Here is a 19,324-nt window from a genome sequence, read left to right as displayed (position 1 = left end):
GCCGATAAAAGATTGCATCTCTGGTCAAGTGCTTGCTTCGTGCCAACTAACACTATACGATTAGTAAAACCAACTAAAATTTGAAATAACAAGAAGGGAATCAGCTTCCGAATTGTATATACCCTTGCAGCTTTTCCAAAAATTAAATATTTTTTAAAACAACAATATCCCGATTTTTATGCTTGTATCTTAAACAACAATAAAAGTAAATCATCACAAATTTTCCGGTATCGTTCCGATCGTTTCTAGGTAAGCTAGATAATATCGTTATCCGATTTTAATAAAATCAAAACCGTAATTGAGTTAAAATCTGTCAAGTGGGCCACCTAAAACTAGAAGGTCCGTTTTTCATGGGTACTTTTGGCTTTTTGGGTTCCAAACAACAAAAAAAAACACATATGATCTGGTTTTGAGAATTTCAAAGTTATACGGAAGATACTAGGGTTCAAAAAGTCAATTTTGGACACTTTTTTTTGAAAAATTAGCTCTTACTATTTTTGTATACCCTCTGCAAGGCTATAAATATTCCGTGATCTCCTCTTTTGTTTAGACTACTTTTAATTCTCATATGAGTTATTAGCGGTCCCTGGATTAAATCATCAACCATGTTCAGATCACAGTAAGCAGTAGAACCAAGCCAAAATATTCAGTTCATGGAAACTCAATCGAGAGGCGCACATAACTAGGAATAAAACAAAGCAAAATGAGCCAAACCAGTCAAGCTGTTCCTTCGGAGGGAAGTGGTGAGGTCCAACCACGTCATGTGGACCTTCCGGTGTACCCTAAGCCACTACCAGAAAGGGACATAAGCTACAGACCCGACGAGAACCAGTTCACGACGGTGGAGAAGGCGGCTCTGCGCAATGCCTGGCGTTTGATTGAGCCCTTCCAGCGCCGATTTGGCAAGGACAATTTCTACAGGTAGCTTCCCCGATCAAAGTTATATATCCGCATTTACGAATTAAGTATTTGTGTGGCTTAGCTTTTTGACCCAGCACGAGGACCTAATTAACTTCTTTCGGCGCGATGGCAAGATCAACCTGAGTAAGCTTCATGGACACTCGCTTGCCATGATGAGGCTGATGTCCAAGCTGGTCCAAACATTGGATACTAATCTAGCCTTTCGACTGGCTTTGGATGAAAATCTTCCCGCACATCTGAAGAATGGCATCGAACCCGACTACATGAAGGTGAGTGGTACAGAACTCCGATTTGCTTGAATACAAATTCATTTCTTACGGGGCTCCAATCTTTTGTTAATCCAATTGTATACTTCAAACGAGAACGAAGTTTTAATAGCCTTGTAGTAAAATTATGATCCGAAATAATAAAATAAACAATATATTTGGCAAAAAAAAAGGGAAACAAGAATAATTCTTAGAAAACAACTAAAGTTACACAATTTTTGACTTAAAAAAAATAAAACAATTGAGAAAGATTCAAAATTCAAGCTTTTAAACTGAGCTCGCAAACGTTGTAATACAGACGGACATGGCTAAATCAACTCGTCTATTCAAGCCGATCAAGAATATAGATATTTGATGGCAGGATGGTTTTCAAATTTAGAGCTAATAATATAAAATTATCTAGATATAATAATTTTTTCAAAAACCAAACCTTCCCCAAATTATTTCCTTAAAAGCTAAAACATTTTTGTAATATAAAACAAAATATAAATCTAATAAAAGGTCTTTCCTGGTTTCCCACTTTTTATTAATTAGATGCTGGCCAATGCCCTTAAGAGCTACATTCTCCAGTCCTCTGTGATTGAAAGTCATAATTCCTCCACACTGACGAACGCCCTGACCCGATTGGTAAAAATTATCGGGGAGTACGCCGTAGTGGATGTGGCCAGGAAACGAGCCCTGTCGACTGCTCTAAGGACCACTTCTGGCGAAGCCGGAAATCCCATCACAAAGGCTGTGACCTAAAGGAAATATTTCCGATCCTCTAAGTATGCTGTGGAAAATCTTGCCAAACATGAAATTAAAATTAAATTGTGACTTTTGTTTATGAGTTTACCATACATTTGTTCGTGTTTCCTATCTATTTCTGGTTAATTCAATCTCCCTTCTATACTTTCGAGAAAATAATCCAAATTTCAGAATGAGCAACGATAGAGTTACGAAGCAGCTTTCCAGTATAGCGAATCATATCTACCCAAAGCGTATACCCAAAATAAAATTTGGTCCTGTGAAGGACGACCTGGGATTCACGCTCAGCGAAAGAGTGGCCCTCAGGCAGGCTTGGAATTTGATCAGACCCTTTGAGCGGCGCTATGGCCAAGAAGTATTCTATAGGTAAAAACCATCAACCTGGTGCGGTAATCTTGAAAACAATATTTGACAGCTACTTACACGATGTCTATTGGGGCATTCATAAGTTCAGGAACGGAGTTGACCTGAACCTGAAAGCTCTGCACACGCATGCGGTTAAGTTTATCCATTTTTTCGGTCTCCTGATCGAAGTGGAGGACCCAGTGGTGTTCCAGCAGATGATCACTGACAACAACCTCACCCACAGCCGCTGCAAAGTGGGATCCGCTTATATTGGGGTGAGTTCGATTTTGAGAAGGGCTTCTTTCTAGATTGTGATTCACAGAAAATACTCCATGTTTCACATTGATATGTTAACACACAACTGTGAAATTATATGAAGATTTTTTTAATTTGTCATTACATTTATATTAATTTGAAGCAAAACAGGAAATTACTAAAAAATATATAAATATTTAATGTTGTTTTCGATTCAGTTGACTGATGAATCACTTTAGGGGCTGTCAAAATACGTTTGGTCAATGGTTTAAATTAACTGTTATCATTAGATGAACTATTATTAAGTTATAATTGGAACAACAATAAATTGAAATTTTTCAGCTAAGGGAATGAAATTGAAATTGTTCAGATAAGGGAATGAAATTGAAATTGTTCAGCTAAGGGAAAGTAGGGATACAATGGCAATTCAACTCAATACGAAAATATTCTCAAATTAACCAAAAATGTTGGTACAACTTTATAGCTAAGTGCGTTTATGGGTATCCATACAGTTCTGGTATTCTGGAAAAATGTCCCAAATATAACATGTATAAAGAATAGACTCTTTTTGTTTACTTATTACAAATCCTAAAATAAAAACTTTTCATAATCTAAGGTTTATTGGCTTGTGTCATTTATTTTACAAATCGTCTTGCTAATCGCATTACCAGCCTAGATCCCCAGTAGCAGCGATCTAGTGGCCAATCCCAGATAAATTCCCCAGATTACAGGTAGTACTCCGTGTCCAGATGGAGCAGCTCCGGCGGCAGCCCCACTTAGAGCATTGCCCTGCATCCGGTAGAACATGACGGAGATGGTCAGGGGCAGGGCCACCTCCAGCTCGCTGTCGAGCTCCAGGTCATGCCGCTGGCCCAGGATCAGGCGGCTGCTCTGCAGGACCCGCTGATGAGGAGCCCTTCCCTCCAGCAGGGCCTGCTCTGCCACATGGAACTCGTATGCCACGCTTAGGAATATGTTCCGGCAGCTGAGGCTGTGCTCCGCTTCGTTGTACACTGCCTGCACGGGTGGCGGCATCTCGTGGGCGTTCTCCGGGTATCGCAGCTCCAGGGGCATCCACTTGTCCGGCTGCGGTCTGCCCAGCTGCGAGACCAGCACCTTGGCCACGTCCTCCAGGTGGCTGCCATTGAGGGGCAACAGCTGGGCCCAAATCTGGGCTTGCAGGCCCTGGCAGTATTCGGTGTGGTTGGCCTCCTTCTGCAGCAGGGGCGCCGCTTGGTGCAGCTGGCATCGGGTGAGGAGGTCCACGCCGAATCGCAGGACTCTCCTGTGGTCCAGGATGCGTTGGCAGCTGCTTCCGGGAAGTTTCCGAGGGGGCAGGGGTGGCCCGTTGATCTCACTAAAGTAGCTCAGTTGCCGTTCTTCTTCGCTGTTGTTCTGTGGCAGCGTTCTGGAGAGGATTAGGGGCGAGCCAGGCAGGTAGCCCAGTGGTCCCGAGGTGGGCTTACCAAGCGAAGCATTTGCAGGGACATACCTGACTTCGCAGTGCAGCCAACGGGAGTCGCTGTCATCCCCTGTTAGATTTGCCTCCTCCAGCAAAAGCTTTGCCCGCAGAATATTTGTGAAATTGTGAACCAGGAGAAGCTCCACTTTGTCCACCAAAATATCCAGTTGGGTGTCGTTTCCTCGCTCCAGGCAATGCAAGGCGATCCCATCGTCCCCTCTCTGACAGACCTCTATGGTCAGACCCTCCACCTCCTGTTCCTCTGGATCGAGGGGTTTGGCCAGCAGCTGGTGTGTGGCGGTCAGGTTGAGTATGCCCCAGAGGTGCTCCTGCAGCTGGGCAGAGTCCTTCATCCTGCAGCGGCTCCTGCTGGGCTGCAGGTGCAGAACCGGCTGCTTCAGCTGGCAACGGGAGCTCTCGTAGGCGGCGGGCAGCTCGAAAGTGGCCAGTTGTCTGGCCTCTGGCTGCCACAACTGCAGGGGCTGTCCGAACATGTAGTGCGCTGCCGATGACCGGGACTGAGCGGAGTCCAAGTCATAGGCTCCCAAGTAGTCCGTCCATTTGTAACGCTGCGAAGTATCCAAATCCGGCAACTGAGACGTGGTCTTGGCCGTCTTTGTGTTGCTCCGGAAGACGCACAGCCACCCGTCGTTCATCTGACACGTGGGCAAGCCGTGGGTGTACTGGAAGTCCTCCAGCCGGGATTGCAGCTGCGGGAAAGAGGAACTGGCCATGCAGTTGAACACCTGGGCAATCTCCGGCGGGCAGTCGGTGTCACAGCAGCAGTTGAGGTCACACATGTCCGAGTGCAGGTCACAGGCGCAGTAGTGGGGACTGTTATCCTTGGGTATCCCTGGCAAGGAGGCAGGTGCTTCAGTGGCGTTCAAAGGTTGAGCTTCCGCCGGGGGCGGCAGAGCACTGGTTGGCGGTGCCACTGTGACCCTGGGCTTCTGTTGGCTGCGCGGTGGAAAGGTGTTTCCTGGAGTGCTGGCGACCTCCGGCCATGGACTGGCAGAGTTGCCCAGAGGTCCACTGCTGGCAGACACAGTCGTGGCTGAGGATTCTGTGGTAGTGTGCGGAATTGGGGGTTCTGTGCTGTTGTAGTTGTGCGAAATTCCTATTTTTATGGAACTCGTCTGGTGAGTGGCCAAGCACAGCACGATGAGGAGTGAAAACACGCCCATGACTACTTGAACTCCACGCCGTACTCCTCGAACTTTCGAAAAATAAGGTTCAGTTCAACGATGACTTTTCCCGAACTCAGGGTTTGCAGCTTGTAACTAGGAGAAGATATTAAAAAATTAAATTGGGTTCTAAGGAAAGGATTTATTCGGAAAACCCCACTGCCCCCGTTAAATAAATTGTATCGAATTGATTTAAAAATGTTTTTATAGTTTCCCGAAGTTCTACGGACTGACTTGGCTGCTTGTTATGATAAAAAATAATACATTTAAAAGCATTTACTTAATAAAGCTCAAAAAGGCTTTTTTTTATCTGTATAAACAGCTATTACCTGCACTGTGGAACACCACAACTTTTCTAAAATGGTGTTAACATACATATGTACATACTTTTGGAACAAATTTTTTTTTATTTAATTCTAGAAAAATATTTATATATTAGGTTTACTGCAGCGCAAAAACAGCTAAGGACTTTTTTTTAATTTAGCACTACTTTAAAAAGTTAACTTCCTGACAACTAATGCAAATAGCTATATTCGTGTGCCCAACTATAAAAAACCGGTTCTGTTAACCAATTTAAAACTAACAAATATGCCCCTAACAGATGAAACTTATAGTTTTGATTAGCACTCAAAATTGATGCTAAGATTGATCGTCGTTTGACCTTAAAATATAAAGACTTTTTTTAAAATTGAAATTTAATGACCGATGCACAGACTCAAAACAGAACTTTCTCACTTGTCTGCCTTCGGATTGAAATATTTCAAAATGGGCTATAAACTAATGTTAAATCTGCTTATTATAGTTAAATTTTAAAAATTACCTATAAACATGTGAAAAACATACATTTATAGACTCTGAATGTTTTGGCTGCGGTTTACCTTTCTGGAGAATAACCTATATACTTAAGAGGGTCGAAAAAGTTTCTCGTCTACTACTATTTAACAAATGCAATACAAACAATAATTAAATAAAAAGGGCAGTGAACATGGGTCTTACCGCTCAACGCCCGAGTAGAGGAGATCCGTCTTGCTCAGGGACGCTCCCCCGCCTCCGAACCGCTCGCGGAGCGACTGCCACAGGCCGTTGGGCGCAACCTTCCAGGTGCTGATCTCCAGGCGATGCGATCCGGGCGTGGACGGGACGTGCACGAAGCCGTAGCCGACGGGCCAGGACTGCTGCAGGACGTTCACGGCGTACACCTCCACCAGCAGACGGGGCCAGCCTTGGACGGAGGCGGAGGCCAGGTGGATGTCCAGGGGCTGGGCGAAGTCCGAGCAGTTCTGCAGACGGTGCGATGCCACGGGACTCTGGCCCTGCACCTCGCCCTGGATCAAACGCCAGGCGTTTCCTTCGGAGGACACTCGTTTATCGACTCGCCAGGAGCAATGGCTACTTGGGACTTACCGCTCTGCAGGCTCCACTTGCAGTACAGGTGCGGTTCGGCAAAGTCAACTGCTTTCAATATCTGTCCAACTATGTGCACCTCCGCCATCAATTCATTGAAATCCCATTGACTCCACTCGGTGTATTTCCTGCTAGAATATTTTTTTTACTTTCTCCCGAGTGTCAGCCAGCCTGCAGTTTTCGGTTTTCGGCTTGTTGTTTTGGCAGTTGACCGTTGTCAAAGTAACTAAATTTTAGGGCGAGTGCTGCCAATTCAGGTGGAACGGCAAAGGAACTGGTTCACATTTGTTAGCTGGTGGAACTTAAGGAAAATGTAGTTGTTTATTTAGTGTTTATGTCAAAATAATAGTTTATTTTCGATCACTTTTTTAATGCTGTAATATAAGCCAATACTTGTTTTTTACACAGAGGCAGCTATATGACATTTGAAAAAGTCCATCTGAGACTTTACACAACCTTTTCACTTTGCAGGCTAACAAGCTTTTTATTATTATTTATTAAAAAACCCACTTAAATATGAGCTAAAATATACTTTTAATGAAAATTAACTATTATATTTACCATATTAGATAACATTTTAAGTCGAAACACGTGTAGTTATTGTAAGTTTTTAATAACACAAATTAAAAAGAGCAATGGCATTGGATGTTATTTCAAGCCCTTATTCAGTTTAAGACCTTTGCTTATGCTTCATAAATAAAGAGAATGGGGAATTAACAATGCATCATTTTTCTACATGAGCGAAAAAAACCATAATTAAAATGATTCAAACAATAATATGACAGCACAGTCCATGAATCCTTAAAAAGTGTCATCTGTTGTTTAGTAATAATTTATTTGAGAATTGGCTTACAGAAATAAAATGTTACCTTTTTGTAATGCTTGCAAAAACTGTTCGTAATTTAGTTAGCACAAAGTTATGAGTTAATGAAATCATTTTCTCTTTATAATTTTTTGCTATTGTATGCTTAAAAAAAAATTTGGTTAGGTGTAATGTGTCACCAATAAATATATAATTATTGTAATTGTGAGGTAAACAAAAAGGAAAGCAAACTTCATCAAGCCGATGTTGATATGCCCTTGGTGACATTACAAAAATTTTATATTCCTTATGCTTATTTGTCTAAGAGCAATAAAGTTATGTCGATTTTACGCTGAATTTTATATTCCTTCTATTGCAGCTCTATGGAATCGTTGTCTGATTTTAATAAAATTATACCCGTAATTCTTAGAAACTAAACCATTACTGTATCTCGAAGCATATTGATTTATTTCGATTCTTTACAATTGTTCGGATGGAAGCTAAATGATATAGTCGCCTAATTTAAATAAAATGTATAATTGTAATTCTGTAATATTAAAATAATATTTTAATATCTTTATTTATTTCCGATTGTTCAAATTGGAGCTCTATGATATAGAAGTCCAATCCGGCACGTGCCGACATATATACTATGTGAAATAGAAAGAAAAGTTTTGGAAAAGTTTTTTCCAGATGGATTAAAACCTTAAAGACTCAATTGCGTAGAACCGGACAGACGAATGCTGATGAAGACTATTCAATATACGCTATATATTTTCGAGGAAAATTTTAAATGAGACCTTAAAAATGACTTACAAAAATTCTTAATAAAACATATACCCCACGCATTAAACTTAATCAATTTTTTCACATTGCCTCCATCAGGATCTGGCCCAGGCATTGGTGAACTTAGTGCTGAAGGTTTCCCATAAGGTCAGGTGCCCATCGCTGGAAAGTGGCTTCAGGAAAATCGTCGAGAAGTTTCATGGCTACCAGGACCTCCAGGCAATGAAAAACCCCGGAAAATTGCCTGAGCAAGATGAGAATTAGCTAGACGCGTACTGGACTTCTGCTCTGAGTAATCGCTTCCCGATCCGTATATTTATGACGAGAATTGAGGGTCACACAGCTAAGCTCCCAAGGGAAATCCAGTGCATAAATCCAATTTATATCGGGCTGCTGCTGCCGACGTCGCTGACGCGGCCACTGCCTCTGCCACTGCGATATCAGACTCTAGTATCAGCCTCTGTCGCAGTCGCCGTCGCAGTCGCCGCCAATTTCGCTTAGCTGCTAAGCGATTCCCTTGGAGAAATTCAGTTCAGCGCGGACGCTCACTGCGCCCATCCACACGTTTCGATAGTTAAACCCTCCACAGAATTGTAACTGATCAAAAAAGTGCCACCAGTCAAATAAAAACAAATATACCGAATATTATATCTCGTTAAGGCGGGAAAATTTTTTAATAGCACAAATTTCGAAGCAACCGCTTACATCATGGTGGCTACCGAGGACGTTAAGAAGGTAATTAAACTGGCAATTTTTTTGTTTATTTTAGTTTAAGTGCAAGCTTTACGAAAAACCAATTTAAACATCAAATCTAAATGTTTATTTTGGGTTTCTTTAGTTTTAGTGTGAGCTTACCAAAATTTATTTAAACAAATTTCAACAAATTTGTCCATGTTGATAGAAAATATGTTTATTATGCATACGACATGGTGACATGGTAAAATGTATGTTAAGCATTTCAGTCAGTAAACTAGCTGCAAATAATGCCTTAGATACGATTTCTTAAAAATATTTAAAATTCTTATATTAACAAATTTATTGACTTAAAAGTAAAATTGTATAACCCACTTCACAGGAAAAGTGTAAAAAATATCGATATTACTTTCCGACTTCCGACACCAAGAGAAGAATTATTCTTAAACACCATTTTAGATAAACAAAAACGTGATAACTAACTATTTTATGTACAAAATATCATACATTTTCTTTGCCAACCTCAAGTAAATTCCATATTTTTCTAAATCTAGTGAGCTTTGTTCTTAGATACTCAACAAGTGTGTATCAAATTTGGCTACCGTTTTAAATAGCCACTTAAATTTGCATTTATTGTCACAATCTTGCCCTCAATCAAAGAAATAATTTATTAGGCACTAATTGCGAAACGATTTCCAAGTGGCCAGCAGAAATATCTAATCGAACTACACCTACTCCTGAAGAAGTCTACGCCAAATGCAAGATTTATAAAGGCCCCCGCTTGAACAGTTTTGTTTACGGTTCCGTATGTGAGGTTGTCAAGCTAACTTGGTGGCTATCGGCAGCCATAAACCAAAGATTAGAGCTGGCTTAGGGCCACAGGATCGAGAGTTTTGTACTTGGGGGGTGGCATAGAGCACTATCTTGCCCTTGGCAGTGGGACAGACTGGGCACATTTATGCCGATCGATTGCTTGCCACTCGACAAGGTCTCTCAAGTGGCTCTTACCGAACAATTCGATGGGGCAGTAGTGTGTCGTATACGCGTAATTGAGAACGGGGCCGAAAAGCGCTTATCGGGGAGCGAGGGGTCTTACCAAGATTTAACGAGGAGGCAGCAGCAGCCACGATCGGCGTGCGGTTCACGCAGCCACTAACTGCTTTCGATAATGGCCAATTAAGTGTCCACCTTTGAGGCTGACGCTGTGCTCTTTCATTTCCAATTTCTTAGGAACGATTTCGAGTCGTCCAAATGATTCATTTGCAGACCGCCTGGTGATAGGGCGCAAATTTTTCGGTTCTTCTCAGGCTAGCCTACCTTTTTATCAAATCGAGTCAGTAAAACAATAATCGTAGCAGCAATAAAATACAATACACATAGTTTCAGTCGCGTGCCAATCACTTTATGTTGTTTATGTTTACTGGCATATTTATTTAGCCTGAGTTTATCTGGCTTGCACTGCACTGTCGGGCAATCTGCAGGGCAAAGTAATAATATTTACATATCAATAAGTTATGACACTTCATGGCCATTGGCATTCGGTGAAATGTGATTTGTAAAACTGCAAGCAATGTATAATTCAACTTTTCGCTTTGATGTAGTAAATGTTCTGAAAAATTGAGTACAGACAACAAGAAACAGAACCTTTTATATTTCAGAATGAGTCACTGAAAACATCAATTTACGCAGATTAAAATAATGATAATTAACAAATGTGATAACTAGAGAGTAAATACAAAATAAGTGCAGATTATTTTTCCAACACACAAATATTTCGAAAAAATATATGTTTAATTGGCTTTAATCTTTTTGTACATATATTGTGAATGTTGGGAGATAATAACCTCCTCCTGCACCACCTTGCTTAAATATTCCTAGGCTCAATTATATCCCTAAAAGGATCATAACTTTTTCAGAAAAAAGATTTTTGAAATATTTTCAATTTCAAATTGTAAAACTTTAAAATTTTAGCTAATAAATTTCAAAATAAATAAACTTAATTCCAGTTTAAACTATTTCTTTTACTTGTCAAAGAGCCCTATTCGAATGACGTCGCCAAAGTCGAAATCCAAAAGCCACTTAAGAAGATAGTTTATTGCGCTCTTGCCATTTTCATAGTCTATATTTAGGAGCATTTAAATGCACAGCACACCTTGAAACAGAAGCGGTAGTCAAGGGTAAACAATACCGCGCAGCAATATCGCTTTAATTACCGCATGGGCAATGGACTTGAGCAAATTAAGGGAATTGCGTCAATAAAAGATATTGTCTGTCGACTGAGTGAGCTGCAACGGCACGGGCCACAACAAAGCCAAGGAAAATGTGGGCGTGTAGGCGGAAATACTGAACATAAAGCCCTCGTGCTCCGAATGTGCATTTGAAGGTGGGTGTACGATTCCGAGTACGAGTACTAGTACTCGGAGATCGAAAATCGGGGCAAGTGCTTGGGAACAGGCCTCCCGAATGCAAAAACATTCGCAGCACATGGCACATGGCAGAAGGCACTTGCTGAACTTGGCATCGGAAAAACAGCGAAAGGCGGCTGCACAAACAAAGTAAACAGAGCAAAGCATACGATGCAAACTAATTAGCATGTGATGTTTCTGAGCGCCCCAATCTCAACACTGAGAAAAAAAAATTTAATAAATAAATAATAACAAAAAATTGTCATAGAAATCAAGCAGTTGTTATACTAATTTTAAATTATGGGGTACGCCAAATTGCGCAATAAAATGAGTATTAAATTAATACCAAGAAAGTATCAAAATTAAACTTATGTGGCTTAAAAACAAAGGCTACATATTTAAAATCGTGTATTGCGGTTATATTGTTTAGTTTTGATTTAATACTTATACGTTTATACTGTCTGTAGTTTATTTTAAGACACACTTATTAAAACTAAACTTTCAATAATTTTTTTGATGAAACAATTATTTAACGATTTTAAAATGTTTTTGTTTCTTGATTCTAAAATTAATTCTTAATGTAGAATATTTTAAGACTAAGCTGAACCAATTGATTTAATTTAATTTCATTTTTTATTTTATATAATACCAAAAGAAGAAAGTTTTATAAATTGTTAATTTAAGAAACGGACAAATTGGTGTTGCTTATCAATGTTCAGCATTTTATGAACTTGCTAATTAATTGAAAAATTCAAGACTCCAATTCGAAAAAAAAAGTCTCGGATTCAAAATCGGTTTTTTCTAAGTGTTTGGTGGGTGTGTCTGCCGCATCGTTCTGATTCCCTCTTGCTATCTCTGTCGCTCTCTAGTAGCCTCTCGCTCGCTCCGCCGGCGGCTGTTCGACTTGTTTGGGTGTAAATGTGGCGACAGGTTTCCTTTGGCATGCACTTGACGCCATTAAGATGTTCGTGATTTGTTTTATAATTAGACATTCCGTTTTAATAACATTTTAAACGGTCGCTTGAACTTTCTTCAAGGAATCGGTTTCATAAGGAGTGATTGTATGTGGTTGTCATCTGCTGGGAGACAAGCTTCTATTTACGGGCGTAGAATACCCGATGAATGTGATTTCAGATGCCGGCACTTGGCAAATGCATTGCAAACGCATTGAATGCATTTAGCGATTTAATTTTAGCCGGCGCAGTGTCGGAAGTATTTGCTTGCTCGGACTTTGGTCGACTCAGGTGCGGTGGCGTATGCGTAATATCTCCGTGGTTTCATTTAAGAATGCGCTTCGAATTGATATTCATTCATGAACAATTAATATGACCGTGCATATTAGTTTTTATATGCTTGCTCAAGAATAATTGATAAAGAAAAATATTGATTTGTATAATTGACGGATAAATATTTCTTGGTTTAAAAAATCATTCCAACAGGTTGTTCACTTATCATTATTTTTATATGTAGATGTACATAGCCTATTTCGAGGGAAATCTATTCGTCTCTGACGTAAAACAAAAGATTCGACTGCATCTGATGCGCGTAATCTGCTGGCAATCCAACGAAATGCCAACACAAGCGCCAGATAAAATAAAAGTTCTATGCACAATAGAAGAATTTTCGCCAAGACTCGAGATGAAATACGTTTTTTCGAAGAGACCAAACGTTTCAGTCGACTCGAGGTGTTCGCACGAGACAATCCACTGCCCCCGAGGCAGCCACTAAATTTAGAGGAAAATCAAAACAAAAATATATTTATATATAGGAACGCGTTCCTAAGATAATTAATGAGAGCCGATAGAAATAAGTGAAATATATAAGCCGATATATACAAACCATAAAAAAGTGTGTTTTACACCAACAAAACGTCATCAAATTTGGCACAGTGCGTTGTTTGTGCGATCGTCTTATATAAGGCGTTTGTAAAGAACCCGGAAATCGCTCGAATCTCATATGGACTCGGAAAAAGTGGTCCGCGCAATGGCACGTTGGTGGCAGGTAAATTCTTCCTCATAATCTGAGAAGTTTTCAGACAAATGTGTCAATACACTGTAACACGCTGCTAAAAATTTATTGTGATTGGGAAAATTGGGAAAAGTATGATAAATATAAAAAAAATAGTTAAAAATGAATGTCTTTAAAATACTTTAAAAATGGCAGGTCTGTAAAACATATACAAATTATTTATCAATACTTTTTACTATATTCTGATTAAAGCACGTATTTCTCATTGTTGTAGCCAATATATAATTGTTTTAATATCAACAAGTTTTTCAAGATTTATTCAACTTTTCCTTTAATATAGTTTTGGCTTTGCCAATAGACATCTCTTTGAATTGAGTCTTTACATCGCTAACAGTTGGAATTTTCTTTAAGGATCTAGCTACTTTTATGCTAGTATGTATTGTTTTTATCAAAGTCCAAAGAAACATAAGCAATTTGCCAATTATCGTAACTAGGACAGCGAGAAAACTAAGCAGGGCAGCAATTGTAATCATTTTGAAAAAAGTCCTCAGTCAACAGGAGTGATAAGATGAAGAGAAATGGATTTAAGGAAATTACTTTAAAATGTATTTTTCTTCTTTTCGTCCTTGTAGACTGTCAGTCAAGAAGATGGGGACCAGAATTCACGGGACCCGATGAACTACGATCTCCTGCAGGAAGGCGTTGTGAAGACTTCAAAGACCCGCCAATATCTAGCGGCCATGATAAGTGAGAATAATTAGTTTATTGAATAGTATATGGACTTTATGGTGTATTTATGAAATAATTACAGTTTGTCTGGGTGCGGTTGCTGCCGGTACTGCTCTAGCCTGGACGAGTCCTGTTTTTCCGCAAATCGTGTCCACCAATGTGACCACCAACTCCACAACCGGAAACTCCACGACAAATGCGACTAGTCCGGTTCCCAGTAATAGTGACATTCAACTGACCGAATCGCAAGGTAAGTATCTTACTTATACGATTTCCCTTATGGTTTCAGCCAAGTGTTCTTAGACTGCATTGATAACAGCCCTATTTTTAAACTGTAAATTGTAATTTTTTTTGGTTATAAAGCAAAGATGATTTATACACTCATTAGGGTTCTCTATGTTTATACAAATTTGCGCTTTATGTAAAATACATTACAGCTAACAATATGGTCTAATAATTCCCACAATTTGAATGTGGCAAGTCAGATTTAAAATAAAATGGAACTATGTACTCAAAAATATTATAAACATTAGCAAGTTAAGGGACCATAGTGATTAAAAAACTGTTATATTATTTGTTTTAAGATATCTAGCGGGTGTTTGACGGTCAAACTACATTGCTTTTTGTATTTGTTCAATCGACTAAGCCCTCAAAGTAGAGTACGAATAGTCGTTACAAGTGGTTAGTGTTTACGTGATTGTAGATAGTGGAGATAATGAAATTCGAACATGGGAATAATACGTCATTGATAGGAGAAAAGCTCTCCCAAAACTTTTCTATGGTCGCATGTTTAATACACTTGTAGATTATTTTATTATGATTGTTTTTTGCAGGAACATGGGTAAGCTCTCTTTTGGCAGCGGGTGCCCTTTTCGGGGCCCTGCCCTCCGGATTTATAGCTGATACGATCGGGCGGCGCTATACCGCCATGGTCATGGACGTGCCTTTATTTTGGCCTGGCTTTCGATCAGTTTCGGCCAGACAGCCGGCTGGCTGTATGTGGGAAGATTTTTGATCGGTAGGTGGCTTAACATGCTTTACTGGAATACTACTTCTAATACTGACCTTATTCCAGGTATATCCACTGGCAGCTTTTGCGTGGTGGCCCCCATGTACATCTCGGAAATTGCGGAGACCAGCATTCGCGGCAGCCTGGGCACTTTGTTCCAGCTGCTCCTCACGATCGGCATCCTGTTCGTTTATGTGGTGGGCGCTGTGGTCTCGTGGACGACCTTGAGCATGCTCTGCCTTCTTATACCAATCCTGCTCCTAATCGGTCTGTTTTTCCTGCCCGAAACTCCAGTCTACCTGCTTAAAAGGGTATGTGGCCTGGGAAAACCATTGATAAGTTAAAGAGTGTATTGTATTCATTGAAAATCATGTTGGTAGAAGGAAGAAGGAAGCGTTTTCGACCCTATAAACTATATATAATTTTGATCAGAATCAATAGTCGATTCCATCTATCAATGTCCGTCTGTCTTTTGGTCGGTCCGTCCGTATGAATACGAGATTATTTCAAAACGGAGTCACGCTCACAAATTGCGAAATCTAATTCTAAGACATGTAAGACCTTAGCTGTAAACCGTTTCGGTCATATTTATCGCTAGACTCATTAATTTTCAAAATTGTGTAATTATTTTAGAATTTACAGAGTTATTAAGTCCTCTGCCGGCGCTCTTCCGCTGCTCTGCCGGTAATCGCTGATGCAGAGAGGCGCTGCACGCTCTTAGCTTTTAGTGTTGGCTGTGCAGTTCGACAGATGGCGCCACCTAAGCTCCAATTGTTTTGTGGGGAAATATTTAGTATGAAGTTTTTAGCTGTGTAACGGGTATCTAACAGTCGGGAAACTCAACTAAAGCGATCTTTCCGGGTTCTTTTAATGAAATGTATATTGTATTGACCTATTATTTTACTTAACTTTGTCTTGCAGGGCGATCGCGCCGAGGCCAACCGCTCGCTGAAATGGCTGTGGGGTAAGTACTGCGACAGCCGCACGGCCATCCAGACAATCCAGCACGATCTGGACAACTCCGGTGCGGACGCCTCCATCATGGATCTGTTCAGCAATCGGGCCTCCCGCAACGGCCTGGTAATCTCCGTGCTCCTGATGGTGTTCCAGCAGTTCTCGGGCATCAACGCGGTGATATTCTACACAAACCAGATCTTCGAGTCGGCGGGCAGCACCCTGGACCCCAACGTGTGCTCCATAATCGTGGGCGTGGTGCAGGTGATCATGACCCTGACCTCCTCCCTGCTGATCGACAAGGCGGGTCGCAAGATCCTGCTGATCGCCAGCAGCTCGATCATGACCGTCTGCCTGGCCATGCTGGGTGCCTACTTCACGATCAAAGCCAACGGAGGAGCCGCCTCCATCGGCATGCTGCCCCTGATCTGCGTGGTGTGCTTCATCGTCAGCTTCTCGGTGGGCTACGGGCCCATTCCCTGGCTGATGATGGGCGAGCTCTTCCTGCCGGACGTGAAGGGCACCGCCGTCTCCCTGACCGTCATGATTAACTGGGTGTGTGTGTTTGTGGTGACCTGGTGCTTCGGCTCGTTGCGGGCCTATGGAGACGATGTGCCCTTCTGGTTCTTCAGCGGCTGCATGGGTGTGGCCACTGTCTACGTGGCCCTTGTCCTGCAGGAGACGAAGGGCAAGAGTGCCAGCCAAATCCAGAGCTGGCTGAGCGGTCGCTAGGGAATCCCTTCTGGATACCGCTTCAGTTAGTCTAGCCAATTGCCATTGAACTCGTAGGTGGATAAGCTGAAATGCCAAAAAGTAATGTAGGAGTTTGGAGGGGCTTGATTTAATACCTTTGCAAGGAAGATGATGCTTCTCCTTAATTGATTTTCATTTCAAAAACAACAACTCACGCCAGAAAATAATCATTAAGCAAAAGTTATTTTTTTATTTTCACCTATAATTTCATCGAAATCTAAGAAAAGCCATTATATGCATAATCTTTTGCAAAGGTATGGAAAAAACCATTTCGGATCTAAGGACAATAATATGCAAAATGTACAACTTAACTTATTAATGTTCCACAATGTTCATAGTGTTTGAATTGTCTTCAATGCTTACGTTTAGTGTAGTTCAACTAGTTCCTAAGTACTCATGGTCACGCCCCCGTAATGATATAAGATTCGATGGAGATTCAACCTGTTTTGTACTCTCCTTTTTGTATAAACTTCCTGCTGTACGTGAATGTACGTTAAGATGGCAAAGACATATACCTTTACATACACTTACGTATACTTATTATAATAAATGTACATATATTTGATAATAAACGTAAACTATACAGAAATCAAAGTGTTTGTGGGTCAGATTGATAGCGATAATAATAGCAGCGCCAGGGTACGCCCCTTAAAATGCGAAATTAGATCACTATCAGGTGCTTCCAATCTATCGGCTGGACGTTAGCGACAGGCCACGCCCACTCCTGGCGCCACAGCTCGTCGACATACTCATCCCATTACCATCCCCATCCCACCCCCTGGCCACGGTCAGTGTGAAGGTCATCGGGGGCTGATTGATTGATCGACATCGCAATCGCCAGATCGACGCACAAAATGCAAATTGAAATAGTGCCAGCCGTAGTACAGGCTATCCCACTTTGTTCGATTGCCGGCATTTCTATGCAAATATTAAACGCAATTACAGGAAGCCCATCGAAGCGTGTATTTGCTTGGATATTTACTCACATGCTCAACAGGTTGTCCACAATTAACGAGCAGCTATATACAAATGGCAAATAGTGATACTCCCGCTGGAGATCATTAGGTATATGTAGTTTACAGCTATTGCCGATACTTTGAGTTGCCGTTCGACGTTTGAGTGTCTGGTAAATAAATCGGTTTTATTGATTAGGGATTAGCTTGTACAGAATAAAGTGCATAAGTAAGATGTAAACAGGTGTGCAAATTATTCTTTATACAGAATAAACCTTTTAAAAGCAACAAAGTTAAAAATAAATACTGTTTAGGAATTTATTTCATTAATGTAACTTACATATATAGGGATTTTAAATCTTTAGGAATTGGTCATCTACTTCCTTTTATTTAAAAATGTAATTTAAGTTCAATAAATAAATAACCGTTTAGTCTTTTTTAAAAAATGAATTTGAAATACTCTTAATAAATAGTGGTAGAGGAAGTATAAATTTTTTACATGTTAAATACCATAAAAATATAATAACATTTACATGTGTGTTTAATTTTTAAGATTTATATTTATTTGTGAATTAATAATTTATAAATTTATTTGGAACAGTATATATTATGATTTCGCTAATAGTTTTCCTGTCTTTTTTATATCAAAGATCAATACAGTTGTTATCAACGTGTATAACATATTTGCACTATTAAGTTTATTATCAAATAGCAGTAAAACACTTTACCACTTTTGGTAGCTACTTTTTTTTATGATAGAATTATTGATTTATGAGCTGTTTATCTTATACTAAGTGCTCTATTTGTTTGTTTATTTGCTAAAATAATAAATATTAATTAACGTTTACCCTTGCAGAGGGTATAATATTATTCGGAAAATTAACAAAAATGAATGAACAAAAATCATAACTTCGCTGAACAATATATACAAGTAGCTGCCAAAGGAAATTATTTAAAAAATATTTTTTTTTTCAAAAACTGCAAGGGTGTATAAACTTCATTTCTTGTTAAGTTATATAAATGAGAATATTCTAAAAAAGGAACCTGACAAAATGCAACTTTTTACCGATTTGGCAACAAAACGAGCCCCTCGTTTTTCCATTTACATAGTGCAACAAATCATTAATGTTTTTTGACATTACAAAATTTGTCAAGACGTGATAACCAGTTTGTAAAAATGCTACTGCTGCTTGCAGCTTTATCATTATTCAGGCCCCCAAATGAAATTCACTTTCACGAATTAAATTTAGCAGAATGCCGTAAATAAACGCACCGGCTTCTGGCTTGTAGTTCCCATGTATATCATGTGGCCTGTTCCGGATGGCGTTAACCAGAATCCCCGCTTCGTCAGGCCACATCGATATAAGGCACTTTGAGTGCTTACACCGGACACATTTCAATTAGCAGATGTGTGGGGCACGCACGTTATACGCCGACTAGACAAGCGACTTAATTGTGTATGTACTAACTGTATTGATAAGCCATCGGAACAAGTCAATCCCCCGAATCGGGTCTGGTGCATGCTAATTAACTTCCTCGAGGCTGACTCACTCGATCGGCCAAATTGCTCTAAAGTTTTCCACTTCACAGTCCGGAACTAGAGGTCTGTGAACACCTAAACTGAACTCAAATGTGGTTTTTATAGGTTTGTTTATATTTCCATGCCAAAAAAGGCTGCGAAAGCGGCG

General features: G+C 40.2%; 5 protein-coding genes and 1 long non-coding RNA gene across 10 annotated transcripts; 3 read left to right on the top strand and 3 right to left on the bottom strand.

The window, feature by feature from the left end:
• Window positions 1–501: 501 nt before the first annotated feature.
• On the top strand, window positions 502–2,020 carry LOC128252555 (uncharacterized). Its single transcript, XM_052980347.1, has 3 exons — window positions 502–921; window positions 983–1,190; window positions 1,722–2,020. Exons 1-3 carry the CDS (start codon window positions 704–706, stop codon window positions 1,929–1,931), a joined length of 636 nt encoding a protein of 211 aa, XP_052836307.1. The 5' UTR covers window positions 502–703; the 3' UTR covers window positions 1,932–2,020.
• Window positions 1,971–8,514, top strand: LOC128252558 (uncharacterized). 4 transcript variants are annotated; one of them, XM_052980350.1, is made up of 3 exons: window positions 1,971–2,300; window positions 2,389–2,554; window positions 8,272–8,514. In XM_052980350.1, the coding sequence occupies exons 1-3, from the start codon at window positions 2,107–2,109 to the stop codon at window positions 8,434–8,436; spliced, it is 525 nt and encodes a 174-aa protein (XP_052836310.1). In that variant the 5' UTR covers window positions 1,971–2,106; the 3' UTR covers window positions 8,437–8,514. The 4 variants fall into 4 exon arrangements, with proteins under 4 accessions (XP_052836310.1, XP_052836309.1, XP_052836311.1 ...); XM_052980349.1 differs by having other exon boundaries at window positions 2,350–2,554; XM_052980351.1 differs by lacking the exon at window positions 8,272–8,514 and adding an exon at window positions 7,766–7,877 and having other exon boundaries at window positions 2,350–2,554.
• On the bottom strand, window positions 3,147–5,180 carry LOC128252537 (tectonic). Its single transcript, XM_052980321.1, has one exon. It carries the CDS (start codon window positions 5,178–5,180, stop codon window positions 3,207–3,209), a length of 1,974 nt encoding a protein of 657 aa, XP_052836281.1. The 3' UTR covers window positions 3,147–3,206.
• Window positions 5,137–6,781, bottom strand: LOC128252559 (B9 domain-containing protein 2). The gene is made up of 3 exons (XM_052980353.1): window positions 6,585–6,781; window positions 6,177–6,528; window positions 5,137–5,276 (listed from the first exon to the last, which is right to left on the bottom strand). The coding sequence occupies exons 1-3, from the start codon at window positions 6,670–6,672 to the stop codon at window positions 5,183–5,185; spliced, it is 534 nt and encodes a 177-aa protein (XP_052836313.1). The 5' UTR covers window positions 6,673–6,781; the 3' UTR covers window positions 5,137–5,182.
• Window positions 8,515–8,707: 193 nt separating the features above from the next.
• On the top strand, window positions 8,708–17,277 carry LOC128252540 (facilitated trehalose transporter Tret1-2 homolog). Its single transcript, XM_052980325.1, is given in 7 exon segments — window positions 8,708–8,907; window positions 13,871–13,985; window positions 14,050–14,217; window positions 14,801–14,911; window positions 14,914–14,985; window positions 15,043–15,287; window positions 15,898–17,277. Coding segments are annotated over 7 exon segments (1,503 nt in total). The 5' UTR covers window positions 8,708–8,880; the 3' UTR covers window positions 16,663–17,277.
• Window positions 17,278–17,406: 129 nt separating this feature from the next.
• LOC128252561 (uncharacterized) lies at window positions 17,407–19,240 on the bottom strand. 2 transcript variants are annotated; one of them, XR_008267320.1, is made up of 3 exons: window positions 18,910–19,240; window positions 17,670–17,806; window positions 17,407–17,601 (listed from the first exon to the last, which is right to left on the bottom strand). It is a non-coding gene; the product is annotated as an uncharacterized LOC128252561 (long non-coding RNA). The 2 variants fall into 2 exon arrangements; XR_008267321.1 differs by having other exon boundaries at window positions 19,106–19,216.
• Between the last annotated feature and the right edge of the window lie 84 nt (window positions 19,241–19,324).

This window comes from Drosophila gunungcola, chromosome 3R (genome assembly GCF_025200985.1).
Source record: "Drosophila gunungcola strain Sukarami chromosome 3R, Dgunungcola_SK_2, whole genome shotgun sequence".
In the NCBI taxonomy this organism is placed as follows: Eukaryota; Metazoa; Arthropoda; class Insecta; order Diptera; family Drosophilidae; genus Drosophila; species Drosophila gunungcola.
The sequence above is the reverse complement of the archived record's forward strand: the minus strand, read 5'-3'. Positions and strand labels throughout refer to the sequence as shown.